This window comes from Schistocerca piceifrons, chromosome 3, assembly GCF_021461385.2.
Source record: "Schistocerca piceifrons isolate TAMUIC-IGC-003096 chromosome 3, iqSchPice1.1, whole genome shotgun sequence".
Lineage (NCBI taxonomy): Eukaryota > Metazoa > Arthropoda > Insecta > Orthoptera > Acrididae > Schistocerca > Schistocerca piceifrons.
The window spans coordinates 87,636,699-87,650,691 of NC_060140.1; the positions used below are offsets into that span (position 1 = coordinate 87,636,699).

Consider the following 13,993-nt stretch of genomic DNA (forward strand, 5'->3'; position numbering starts at 1 on the left):
AATCGAACAAACTCTATGAGCAGCGTAAGATGATGGTTTTATCCCCACAAATGACCCTGGTCCTTCTACTACTCGTTGTGGTTTGAAGGACCTTAGGGCGCTCTTTTCTGCTGTACAATCATAATTTATGATAGTGGTTTGTATTCATTGTAACCAAAATGATTTGGGCTCTTTTTAGTGTCGTAAATGTACACCGTGAATTTCATTTCTTGCTAGGTTTTAGTTAATAACAATAATCTACACCAGGGGCGCCCATATGATTACTTTAAGTGATTATTCCAATGTACAAAATACTGAAATTCACGAAAAAGGTGTGTACTACTTGATAGTCAGCAATTAAGAAACCGATGGCTTTTATACAATGTACAAGCTATATAAAAATTCTAATTTGTTGTATTCAATACAGATATTTACATAACATGCAAACAAGAACAAATTCTGTAGTTGATTCCAAAAACTGTCGTTGAAATTTACTTTTACATCTGTGACGCTACAGAAAAAATGCATTTGAATCAATTAAAATTTAATGCCAAAGTTATATCGTGATGCAGAAGCTACAACTGGACTGTGAAATTTTGGAAGTTCTGGAATACATTGTGATGGAAAATGAAGCTGCTCAAAACATCTACTACTTTTCGCAAATTGCAAGCTGTAGATTTCACTTGATATGAGGAAACTTATTACTTGTTAAATCCTCCAAATTCTTGTCTTATATTCGGTCCCTCTTCATGTGTAGGACATAAATGTCAACAAAATTAATTTCGGGAGCAGTTAACCCCGTGAATAACGATGTCACAGTCACTGAGCATTTGTATTGTCTGACAACAAATTATCTAGCAGATATGAATCTAAAAATTGGTTTTCTTTTCTTGCAGCGTGTCAGATGAGTCACCGCCTGAAAGTTTGTGTCTCTTTTAAAGATGAAATGCTTCACCAAGACAGATGTTTAATTAATTGTATATTGCACTTCCGTGGGTTTGAAAGTGGTATCAACTGATACCTGGAACAGATTTATTTTATTTTATATTATAATGGCGTCATAAAATTACACACACGAAAATATAATGAATAATCAGGCTCACATTTTCTCCAAATCATTTCCCAAAAATTTCTTTAGCACTGTATGAGACGAAAATCTCCATATAACTTACTTGTTAGTGGCAATAAATAACAGGCGCTGTATGAGACGAAAATCTCCATATAACTTACTTGTTGGTGGCAATAAATAACAGTCTCTTTTCTCTATAAAAATCTAACATTTCTTTCATCTACATGAAGCAGATATGTCAGAGTTGTATAGCTTAATACGTTACGCCGCAGTCGTATCTGTTGCATTTGGCTAAAATAGTTCATGTTTAAACAAGTATGACCAGGAGTTAATAGAGAGATCAAATTTGTAATATTTCGTGGTACCTCACAAGCGTTTTTATACTAATACTCCTTTTATCGATGGGTGCCTCTGGTATTAAAGCTCAGAGCAACCATTGTCTGCAAGCATGGCAACAGTAAAGGAATGATCCCTTTTTGTTGGATGAGTACTCGGACCACAGCTCGAGATGCCCCTGTCGTAGAATTTCGCACATATGTCACAGTCTGTAGTCGAAGATGGCGGTTCCAGACGCTGTCTTCTGCGTGGCAGACCACAACCGCGAGCAGTGTGGCAACCACGAGAGGCGAAGTAGGAACGGCGCATGTGAACCTGCGAACGTGACCGTAAGAGTGGAATTGTTGCACATATACCGACTATCTGTAGCAATTATCACGCGTGTAATGTACTATTAACTATTGTTTACATTTTACTGTTTTATCCTCTAACTGTATTCCTTCTCTAACGCAAATTTTGTTGTCATATGCACGGAACTTTTCCGACGTTAAGGGCTATAACTTTCGCTCCGTTTTCAACATGTAACGTGTTATCATGGTTCAGCATTTAACGTGTTATTTTCATCCAGAGCACTGCGCAGCCCAACGTAGGTACGGTCGCTTAGCGACCGACGGCAGCCGCGTCCATGGTGACAATTATTGAACTATATCAAAATAACGTAAGTTAGTTACAAACTATATCTACATCTACATCCATACTCGGCAAGCCGCCTGACAGTGTGTGGCGGAGGGTACCTTGAGTACCTCTCTCCGTTCTCCCTTCTATTCCAGTCTCGTGGTGTTCGTGGAAAGAAAAATCGTTGGTATGCCTCAGTGTGGGCTCCAATCTCTCTGATTTTATCCTCATGGTCTCTTCGCGAGATATATGTACGAGGGAGCAATATACAGCTTGACTCCTCAGTGAAGGTATGTTCTCGAATCTTGAACAAAAGCCCGTACCGAGCTACTGAGCGTCTCTCTTGCAGAGCCTTCCACTGGACTTTATCTATCATGTCCGTAACGCTTTCGCGATTACTAAATGATCCTGTAACGAAGCGAGCTGCTCTCCGTTGGATCTTCTCTATATCTTCTATCAACCCTATCTGGTACGATTCCCACACCGGTGAGCAGTATTGAAGCAGTGGGCGAACAAGTGTACTGTAACCTACTTCCTTTGTTTTCGGACTCTACGATTTTTACCCTCCAAGCTGCCCTCCCATACTGAATTTGTGATCCATGGATGCCACAGAACATGTCCTACCAACCGATCCCACCTTCTTGTCAAGTTGTGCCACAAATGTCTCTTCTCCCCAATTCTATTCAATACCTCCTCATTAGTTATGCAGTCTACCCATCTAATCTTCAGCATTCTTCTGTAGCACCACATTTCAAAAGCCTCTATTCTCTTCTTGTGCAAACTATTTATTGTCCATGTTTCACTTCCATACATGGCTACACTCCATACAAATACTTTCAGAAACGACTTCCTGACGCTTAAATCTATACTCGATATTAACAAATTTCTCCTCTTCAGAAACGCTTTCCTTGCCATTGCCAGTCTACATTTTATATCCTCTCTACTTAGACCATCATCAGTTATTTTGCTCCCCGAATAGAAAAACTCCTTCACTACTTTAAGTGTCTCATTTTCTAATCTAATTCCCTCAGCATCACCCGACTTCATCGACTACATTGCATTATCCTCGTTTTGCTTTTGTTGATGTTCATCTTATATCTTCCTTTCAAGACACTGTCCATTCCGTTCAACTGCTCTTCCAAGTCCTTTGCTGTCTCTGACAGAGTCACAATGTCATCGGCGAACCTCAAAGTTTTTATTTCTTCTCCATGTATTTTAATACCTACTCCGAATTTTTCTTTTGTTTCCTTTACTGCTTGCTCAATATGGAGATGGAATAACACCGGGGAGAGGCTACAACCCTGTCTCACTCCCTTCCTAACCACTGCTTCCCTTTCATGTCCCTCGACTCTTATAACTGTCATCTGGTTTCTGTACAAATTGCAAATAGCCTTTCGCTACCTGTATTTTACCCCTGCCACCTTCACAATTTGAAAGAGAGTATTCCAGTCAACATTATCAAATGCTTTTTCTAAGTCTACAAATGCTAGGAACGTAGGTTTGCCTTTCCTTAATCTTTCTTCTAAGATAAGTCGTAAGGTCAGTATTGCCTCACGTGTTCCAATATTTCTACGGAATCCAAACTGATCTTCCCCGAGGTCGGCTTCTACCAGTTTTTCCATTCGTCTGTAAAGAATTCGTGTTAGTATTTTGGAGCTGTGACTTATTAAACTGATAGGTAATTTTCACATCTGCCAACACCTGCTTTCTTTGGGATTGGAATTATTATATTCTTCTTGAAGTCTGAGGGTATTTCGCCTGTCTCATACATCTTGCTCACCAGCTGATAGAGTTTTGTCAGGCCTGGCTTCCCCAAGGCTCTCAGTAGTTCTAATGGAATGTTGTCCACTCCTGGGGCCTTGTTTCGACTTAGGTCTTTCAGTGCTCTGTCAAACTCTTCACGCAGTATCGTATCTCCTATTTCATCTTCATGTAAATCCTCTTCCATTTCCATAAAATTGTCCTCAAGTACATCGCCCTTGTGTAGACCCTCTATATACTCCTTCCACCTTTCTGTTTTCCCTTCTTTGTTTAGAACTGGGTTTCCATCTGAGCTCTTGATATTCATGCAAGTAGTTCGCTTTTCTCCAAAGGTCTCTTTAATTTTCCTGTAGGCAGTATCTATCTTACCCCTAGTGAGATATACCTTGCATGGGGGCTTAATTAAATCTAATTGAAAACAATTTTTTATTTTTCGTTCGTTGTGGTCAGAGTCCACATCTGCCCCTGCAAATGTCTTACAGTTTAAAACCTGGTTCCTAAATCTCTGTCTTACCATTATATAATCTATCTGAAACCTTCGAGTATCTCCAGGCCTCTTCCATGTATACAACCTTCTTTCATTATTCTTGAACCAAGCATTAGCTATGATTAAGTTATGCTCTGTGCAAAATTCTGCCAGGCGGCTTCCTCTTTCATTTCTTCCCCCCAATCCATATTCACCTACTACGCTTCCTTCTCTCCCTTTTCCTACTGACGAATTCCGATCACCCATGACTATTAAATTTTCGTCTCCCTTCACTACCTGAATAATTTCTTTTATCTCATCATACGTTTCATCAATTTCTTCATCATCTGCAGAGCTAGTTGGCATACAAACTTGTACTACTGTGGTAGGCGTGGGCTTCGTGTCTATCTTGGCCACAATAATGCGTTCACTATGCTGTTTGTAGTAGTTTACCCGCACTCCTATTTTTTTATTCATTTTTAAACCTACTCCTGCATTACCCCTATTTGATTTTGTATTTATAACCCTGTATTCACCTGACCAAAAGTGTCGTTCCTCCTGTCACCGAGCTTCACTAATTCCCACTATATCTAACTTTAACCTATCCATTTCCCTTTTTAAATTTTCTAACCTACCTGTCCGATTAAGGGCAAAAGCTAATCAATTGCATATCACAGCATCTTCTTCCTGTTGGTTAAATTTCGCGTCTGTAGCACGTCATCTTCGTGGTGTAGCAATTTTAATGGCCAGTACTGTAATATATGCTTTATCTACAGTATCTTATTATTTTTGTTTCCAAATGCCATTCTAAAGCAGAAGCGGGGTGTGAATGAGGCACCTGTCACACTAATGTCAAACATTTAGCCTTGCCTACAGCGTCTCGTTATTTAATTTTGGCGCCGCTATTTCTGTAGCAACTGGTTTGTGTAACATCCTTGAAAAACGTATGGATTGTACTATGAATAGCGACCTATTGTAATCGACCTTTCTGTAGATGACTTGAGTTTACATTTGTCAAGTTAGTTTTTCAGATTGGTGTGATGGATGCCACAGTATGTTTTAATGATGGAGTGACAAGCCGACTGCAGACCATGAGCAGACTAGGCGTCAAAATTGGGGACAACATGAAAAGTGAGCTGCCACGAGTGGACAGGCATGATGTAGTTGAAACTGAAGAAACTGTTGAAAGTATAAAGGAGGCCAGAATGGCCAAGAAAAGGCAGAAAACTAAATAAGATGAAAGAATCAACAAGATGATGGGTTGGGTTGTTTAGGGGAGGAGACCAGACAGCGAGGTCATCGGTCTCATCGGATTAGGGAACGACGGGGAAGAAAGTAGGCCACGCCCTTTCAAAGGAACCATCCCGGCATTTGCCTGGAGCGATTTAGGGAAATCACGGAAAACCTAAATCAGGAAGGCCGGACGCGGGATTGAATCGTCGTCCTCCCGAATAAACAAAATTATGGAGTTGGAATGTTTTGAGAAATCATTGAGAAACAAATAACATCCAAGTCTTTAGTTTCAGTTTTTCGTAATGAACGTTTTTGCATACGTAAGTATCATTATCCCATTAAAGCTACAGAAACATTTTGAATTAATAATAACGTAGTGCTTGCCTACACAGTGAACCACGCTATTCAAATGGTTCAAATGGCTCTGAGCACTATGGGACTTCTGAGGTCATCAGTCCCCCAGAACTTAGAACTACTTAAACCTAACTAACCTAAGGACATCACACCCATCCATGCCCGAGGCAGGATCACATTATTCAACTGTACTGAGTATTTTAAGCGGGAGATTGTCGTATGATCTTAAATTATTCGGAGGAAAAACTGACTCTTAAAAACCTTTATTTTTTAAATACACAAAACAACAAATCGGTAAATGTTCCTCTGTTACTATTTCAACAAGTTAATAATTAAAAGAATAAATTTTTTTTGAATAATGTTGAAGTACAGAGTTCCTAAAATAAAAATTGCACCTAATTTAGCGAGTAGGATAAAAATCAATAATGAATCCAATATGTATTCAACAGATTTTAATTTTGATCATACAATGTAAACTTTCACGGCCGGTATTGTCTTTACTTAAAACTTCCGGGCTGATTGGCCGTAGTCCAAGTATAAAATTGTCTCCTGACGTTTCGTCTCCGACTGCGGGAGACATCCTCGGAGGTAAAGCGGCGAACTGCGAAGAGAACTCGAGGAAGCGCTGATTATATAGGCAGTACAGAGGGCACCACCAGAGACAATCTCATAGCCGACGCCACGTGATCGACTGTGGCGCCCTCTGTACTGCTTATATAATCAGCGCTTCCTCGAGTTCTCTTCGCAGTTCGCCGCTTTACCTCCGACGATGTCTCCCGCAGTCGGAGACGAAACGTCAGGACACAGTTTTATACTTCGACCACGGCCAATCAGCCCGGAAGTTTTAAGTGAAGAGATTTTAATTTTGTTTCACATACGGGTCACAATATGCTAATTGTTTTGATAAATGTGAATGTAGAAAGCCTCTCAGAGGTATTTCGGAAAAACGGGTACAGTGAAACACAGATTGGCAGGGCCTTCAAGAGGAGACAGGCTGACAAATTTCAGGAAGAGGAAGAGGAAGTTAACAAGAGAATCGCCTTTCTTCCATATTTCGAGCCCACATCAGCCAAAATCGGGAGGCTATTAAGAAAATCAAACATAAATACCGTCTTCCGACCACCGCCGAAGACGAAAGAGCTGCTGGGTTCAGCTAAAGACCCACTCAAACTAAACACGCCTGGTATATACAACATCGCCTGCGAATGTGGTGTGTAGTACATTGGTCAAACGCAGCGCTGCATCTCTAAAAGGTGCGAGGAACACATCAGGCATGTTCGACTTGGACAGATAGAGAAATCTGCTATAGCTGAACATAGCATCAAAGAAAACCACACCTTTGATTTCGAAAACACCAGGGTGCTGTGCCGAGCCGGGAGCTATTGGGATAGCGTCATTAAAGAATCAATAGAAATACGGGTCCACGAGAATCTTGTGAACAGGGACGGAGGCTACCAACTGAGCGCGGCCTGGAATCCAGCATTAGCCGCAATACGCCAGGAACGCAACAAGAACCGTCCAGCTCACGAGACGCGATCAGAATGCTCTGACGGAGACACGAACGGCGCACCCGCTTCCCCCTCCTCCCCGCCCGCCGGCTCCTCTGGACCCAGCCTCCCGCAGCCAGGTGGTGGGGGGCACACTGCAGGTATAAAGGGACCGGCATCCGCAAAGTCTCGGCACTTGGCCAGAAGATGATGAGTGTGTCACTCGTTGAAACGTCGCAGTTTGAAGACACCGCCACCCGGCTGGAAGCCCGAGAACTCTTCGCCAGCTGTTTTGATAAAGTTTCGTTTCAGTATCGATTATACATTTTGTGTCAAAGAGTTTCAAAATAGTGGTAAATACTACAGGCTATGACGTCCAGATCCACTTAGACCCTCCCCCCTGGGATACCCGAACCAAAAATGCGATATGATGTTTACATTTTTTAGATATCTACGTTTAATGTGAACTAGATCTCTATTACATACCGATATTGTAACAGTGTAGCACTGACCGTCGTAGGCAGTCCGTTTTTCCACCAGCGCCTCAGCACGGCGGTCAGTTGGAACGGACGCGCACCCAGAGGCAGACGATGGCCAGCAGGTGGAAGCCGCCCCACAGCCCGGCCATGCACGCCAGGTCGCTGGAGAGGCGGTCCGCCGAGAAGTTGTACTTGTCCAGCACCTCGCGGCCCGACCTCAGGCAGGGCACGCCCTCCGGCGCTCCATCGCAAGCTGTTGGCAGCGCCCAAGATCAGCACTACACGTTTCATCAACTGTTTGCATCAGAATTTGAACTTCAGAAGAGTTGCTCTGTTGCTACTTAACGCTTCCAGTCATCACTTTTGCAAGTTTTTTTTATTAGAAAATAGCACTGGTTGGTATTTTTTGGTACCCACATAAGATATTTGACGGTGTGAATAGCAATATTTTCCTAGGTAAACTGAAGTTTCAAAAAAATTTGGGGTGGCCAACAAATGGCTAACGAGCGCTATATGTATTCAACAGAATGCAGAAAAATGTACTTCATAATTCTTCCACTATTAGCAGAGATTCTTATCCATGGGTGGAAATCATTTGCGTGGTGTTCCACAAAGTTCAGTGTTAAGTCCACTATTTTTTCTCGTACGTGTATGTAAACGATCTTCCATCTTACAAGCAGGATTACCCATTGTTCACAATCAATGCTAACATGCATACATCAACAGAAGAAACGGTAAGTAGTGTTCTTAAAAGCATTATTGAATTGTATTGCACTCACGATAAATGTGACGTATGTTGAGCAGACAATATCTAGGGTGGTAACTTCAAATACTTAGATGTCGATATTTATGAAAATTTAAACTGGAAAAAATACATCTTCAAACTCCTAAAATAAAATCAGTAAGTGAATATAATTCGCGTATTTTCATTCAATAATAGCAAATACAATAACTATCTGGGTAACTTATGTTTCATTGCCCACGAAATGCTATAAGAATAATATGTCATGTCCACCAACGATAATTTTGTAGATATCTGTTTGAGTTTGATAGTTTGGCTACTGCTCCGCGGCATACCTATTCACTTATATTTACCTTGTATACGGAAGCGACAGTGAGAGAAATAAAGGAAAGTCTCAGGGTGCCAGTTGTTTGCACGGACAGAATATCAGCAGGATACAATTCGCTAGTGACGTAGGGGCGATGAACCGGGATTAAGCTGGGTGCGTAGTGACTAATTATATACAAAAAGGTAAAAATGTGAGGTATACTGTGCGATGGTGATGGACTGATGGACAGTTAAATGTTAGATTGAATTGCAATAACAAGTAACAAATATGTAGTGACAAGAACTGCAAAACGTAAATGATCGCTGTATAAGAAGACAGAAACGTGCTGTATGCCACGGAGCACAGAGGCTCCACGCAGTTCAGTAGTGTCATTTGGGTTGCGTGCTCAGCAGGCGACAAGTAGCGTGACGACGGACGGCTAATGCCGTAGTTCCAGTCTGGTCAGCAGAGGGCTACAATTTTGCCGCCCAACACCAGTAACGTGGTCGTAAATAGAGAGTTGCTCTGTCGGCTTCACAGTCCGACGAGAGATGGTCGACTGGTGAGTCAGACGTAGGGTCCAGCTGCTCAGCAGAAGCCGAACCTTCTAATTACGACGAGCGGCAATGGACACAAACCAGCAACTATTCTCGGCAGCTGCCGTACGCCCACCAGTTCATCGCGTCGCGACTGGACCTCGAAAAATTATTTGGAGTTGTTGACCAACTGGAGCTTAAAGTTTGATTCAGAGCGATGAATGTCAAATATTGTACTTGACGTCTCGTCTGTTCCAAACCAGGGTTACGATTGTACGTGATTCCCCAATGAATAGTATCAATGTTGACTCTGATCAGTCACTCAGTAGCTGTGTTAACCGTAGTAACCTTATAAACCTTTGAAATGTTGTGTTACAGGTGACTGTCGAAGATCAGATGGAAAGAGCGAGTGAAGGTCGAGTACGCTCTTCAATGAGTGCACGAAAGACATTATAAGGAGGTAATGGTTGAAGATACAAAATGTTTGGGCACGTATAACGACGTGAGTCGTTGCCGAAAACTGTAGTTGAATGGATGGAGGAAGGAAGGAAAGAATTTCAGCAGGTTGTTTAGATATGAGTGTAAGGTGGGTTGTGGCATGATGTGGGATTCAGAGGTTATGCTGACATGAAGAGGATACATGCTAAGCGACAGCAGTAGAAAACTATGTCAACGCAACCGTAGCGTTGATAAGCAAACCTACCATATATTTAACTGCGCAACAGGTCTACAACATGCATATCATATTTTGGTGATTAAGAGCAGCGGTCTACTATTCAGCAAGGGTCATTTATTTTAACACGTTTCTTGTAGAGGCCATTTTCGCAGCAGCTGTATGTAAATTTCAGTTGTTTTTGTTTCAAAGAAAATGCCTTTTTTGGGTGCTCCACAACGAAATTTTTATTTGTATTTATGCACCCAGACGCGTTTCGCCTTTTTTAGAAGGCATCTTCAGCGGGTGTCCTGAAATATTACATGATTTATCCATTTTTTATACATAGGTTATGGTTTAACATCTAGGTTATAGATTTGAAAACAGTTCCTTAACTTTTTTGTGAAATGGAAAGGTTCTTGCAGGTAACTTCTAATTCACTGAATCTAAGCAAACTGCTTTTTCTCCTCTGGCAACCTCGTGGACATCTTACAGTTCACTTTCAGTTCACTGTTTGCGTCACACATCACTGTAACTGCCATCTTTTTAATACAGAGTTTCATTTGTTTTTCTGTTACCAACATTCTCAGTTTTCTGCATTCAACTCTTTTATGAATGTGTGTGTGTGTGTGTGTGTGAATTAGAGAGGGAAAGATTTTTTTATAAAATAAAAATTATTTATTTTATTTTTATTACTATTTTCTATTCATTTATTTATCCTTAATAATAATAATAATAATAACTATTATTATTATATTTTCCTGTATTTACTTAGGAGAAGAATCAGATTGTAATAATTTTTTGCGATTTCTGTCTATTATATGATCAATCAGTGTAAACAGTGAGTTGTTAGTCATATTTACTTGGTCATTTGGTAGTTGTTTCTTTTCAGCCTTTGTTTTGTATGTATGATAATTTGCCTGTAATGTTAGGAGATGCCAGTCGGGGTGGCCGAGCGGTTCTAGGCGCTACAGTCTGGAACCGCGCGACGCTACGGTCGAAGGTTCGAATCCTGCCTCGGGCATGGATGTGTGTGATGTCCTTAGGTTAGTCAGGTTTAAGTAGTTCTAAGTTCTAGGGGACTGATGACCTCAGAAGTTAAGTCCCATACTGCTCGGAGCCATTTGAACCATTTTGTTAGGAGATGTATCTCATTATTTATTCTAATTATTTTCAAATCATTTTCTCTTGTAGTAGATTTGTGGTTATCTTTGTTCTTAGAAGAGGTTCAAAGTGATACCAAATACACTTGGAAGAGTTTATGGGTTGATCCAAGTGGGAGCAGGGCTTTAGTTGAAACGGTTCTGAATGTTATTCTGAAAGGTTTTAATATTTGTAAGAGTAACAAAACGTTCTGCCTGAAACCAGCACCTAGCAGAACACTAATCTGGCGTGTGGCACACCGTCCCAGTATACACGTTGCACAATTATGTACTGTGTGACCTTAATTAAATCATCAAACGTTTTATAAGCAACAAATAAGTTTCAAAAATTTTCACATATAAGTACCTATAGAAACACTTGATTCTACAAAGTAAAAGCGTTGGACAAAAATATGGAAATTACGCGAGAGATACATGCTTGAATATAAATACAGACGCTAACCAAGGCTGCGTGTTGCGCTCTGTAATTGACCACGAACGTCACATGTGCAATGTCCTCAATACTTTTCAAGAGACACTCGTGGTCAGAACAGCAATATGCGTAGCTTAGAGTGTGCTAGTTATTGGAAAGTAGGGAACGATCGTCGCGAAATGGAAACCACAGTGAAAATCCGATGGGGTTTTGCACAGATGTGTTGGGCAGTGTCTCTAGTATGCCCGTAGATTGCGTTACGTCGTTCTTTTTAGTTCTGAGCACAAAAAGATACTTAGAACAATAGTGTGTCCCACCAAGTACGAAGGCCTGGTGAGAAATTTCGCCTAAAGCTATGCAGTCAACATTACATAACTGTCGTACGGTTTCTTCTTCAAGACAATTCTCAGCCGCATTCTGCAGGGGCAATAAAGATGCTCCTACATCGTTTTGAGCTGGAAATGTTTGACTACCCACAATACAGCCAGTAATTGTCTCCCTTGGAGTTTCATCTCTGCTCACGTGAACCGCTGGTTGTGAAGACAACAATTTGGTACAGACAACGAGCTGTAGGCCAACGTAGAGAATTGGCGGAAAGCACTGGCGGCTGCCTTCTATAACGAGGGTACTGGAAAGTTGGTACAACGCTATGACAAACGTCTAAGTCGGATCGGCGACTATGGAGATAAGTAGCTGAAAGTTGTAGCTAACTGCTGCAAATAAAACAGTTTTGATTTTCACTGTGGTTTCCATTTCGCGACCTATCACTCCTTACTTTCCGAATCGCCCTCTTAGAGCTTGGGCAAATCGTTCTTGCTCGCAAGGTGGGTCTTCCGTAACCAAGGAAGTCGAAGTGTTCGATGTTTCAAGAGTCTCGGTATCGGAGATTTATACCACATACAGGAAAAGCGTAAAAATATCATCTGCTAAGTCACAACGTGGACGAGAGTGCGTCTTGTGTGATGGTGACAGAAGATCATTGAAGGTCATTGTGAGTAAATTATAAATGGATTACACCTGCAGAAGTCACTGCAGAACTCCATGTCGTACTCACAAACCCTGTCAGCGCCAAAGCAACACGAAGGAAGCTCCGAAAGGACGGAATTCCGGGGCGAGGTGGAATTCCAAACCATTCATCAGCGGCGCAAATGCCCGTGACGTTGTGCCGAGGCCACGAAGAAATGGGAGAATCTCATTTGATCGGATGAGTGTGTTCCATACTGTTTCCAACTTCCGCTTGAGTTTAAGTCCCAAGAGTGAAACATGGCAGGGGTTCGGTGATTATTCGGGCAGCCATGTCATGGTATTCCATGGGCGCCACGGTTACTCTGGAGACAGGATTGCTACCAAGGATTACGCGAAAATTTTGGCTGATGAGGTCCATCGCATGGTACGTGTGCGGCTCGTGTTCGTACCGTTTATTGTTTAACATCTTGTCTTTGCGGTGCTGCCGTCTCATTTCTTATTCGATTTACTGGCGTCACTAAGTTGCTGGTTTGCTTGAGTGGCAGCAGCGACGCTTATCGATAAGTGCACTGTCGTATTATCTCTGGAGCGACTGTTAGTATTTCCTGACCGTCCTCTGTCGGAGTTGAGTGGGGACGCAGCGCCAGTGACCGCTGCCGACACACATGCACTGTCCGACGGGAGGAGCCTGGAGCGGGAACGACCGTTGGTTGGTCGGTCGGTCGGTCGCCTCATAGGACGACTTGTTTTTGGTCTTTTGCCGTTTCTGGGCCTCGTCAGTTGGTCATCTTGCCGGTCGTGGGTCGGTTCCTTCCTTGTCCAGAGATGTCGGGTGGCCAATGGGGAAGTGTTACCTCTGCATGGTTGGGTCCGAGCCAGTGTGCCCGGGTCGCCGTGTCTCCGAGTTCCGAACGGACATCAAGGGAGTCGGGATGGACCTGCAGTGAGCTCCGGATAGCCATGACTATCCCGGCCGTTGCCGGAATAAACACAACTTGAGTGGGGACGACCTTGGTTGGTCGTACGGTCGGTCGTGTCATCAGACGACGTGTATTTAATGAACAAAGTAAGAGCATATGGACTATCAGACCAATTGTGTGATTGGATTGAAGAGTTCCTAGATAACAGAACGCAGCATGTCATTCTCAATGGAGAGAAGTCTTCCGAAGTAAGAGTGATTTCAGGTGTGCCGCGGGGGAGTGTCGTAGGACCGTTGCTATTCACAATATACTTAAATGACCTTGTGGATGACATCGGAAGTTCACTGAGGCCTCTTGCGGATGATGCTGTGGTATATCGAGAGGTTGTAACAATGGAAAATTGTACTGAAATGCAGGATCTGCAGCGAATTGACGCACAGTGCATGGAATGGCAATTGAATCTCAATGTAGACAAGTGTAATGTGCTGCGAAAACAGAAAGATCCCTTATCATTTA

The 13,993-nt window shown here is 42.2% G+C and overlaps 1 protein-coding gene across 2 annotated transcripts in view; it reads right to left on the reverse strand.

Annotated features, from left to right (window-relative positions):
- Positions 1-624: 624 nt before the first annotated feature.
- Positions 625-13,993, reverse strand: part of LOC124789591 (protein scarlet-like) — a 189,938-nt gene continuing 176,569 nt past the window's right edge. The window contains exons 14-15 of one of the 2 annotated variants that reach the window (XR_007016140.1): positions 7,787-8,032; positions 625-1,699 (exon numbers count right to left, since the gene is read on the reverse strand). Coding sequence is in view for 1 of the 2 variants with exons in the window: in XM_047257002.1 (XP_047112958.1) it covers positions 7,857-8,032 (176 nt within the window). In the remaining variant the exon portion in view is untranslated. The remainder of the gene's footprint in view (positions 1,700-7,786; positions 8,033-13,993) is intronic. The other variant, XM_047257002.1, reaches the window with a different exon arrangement.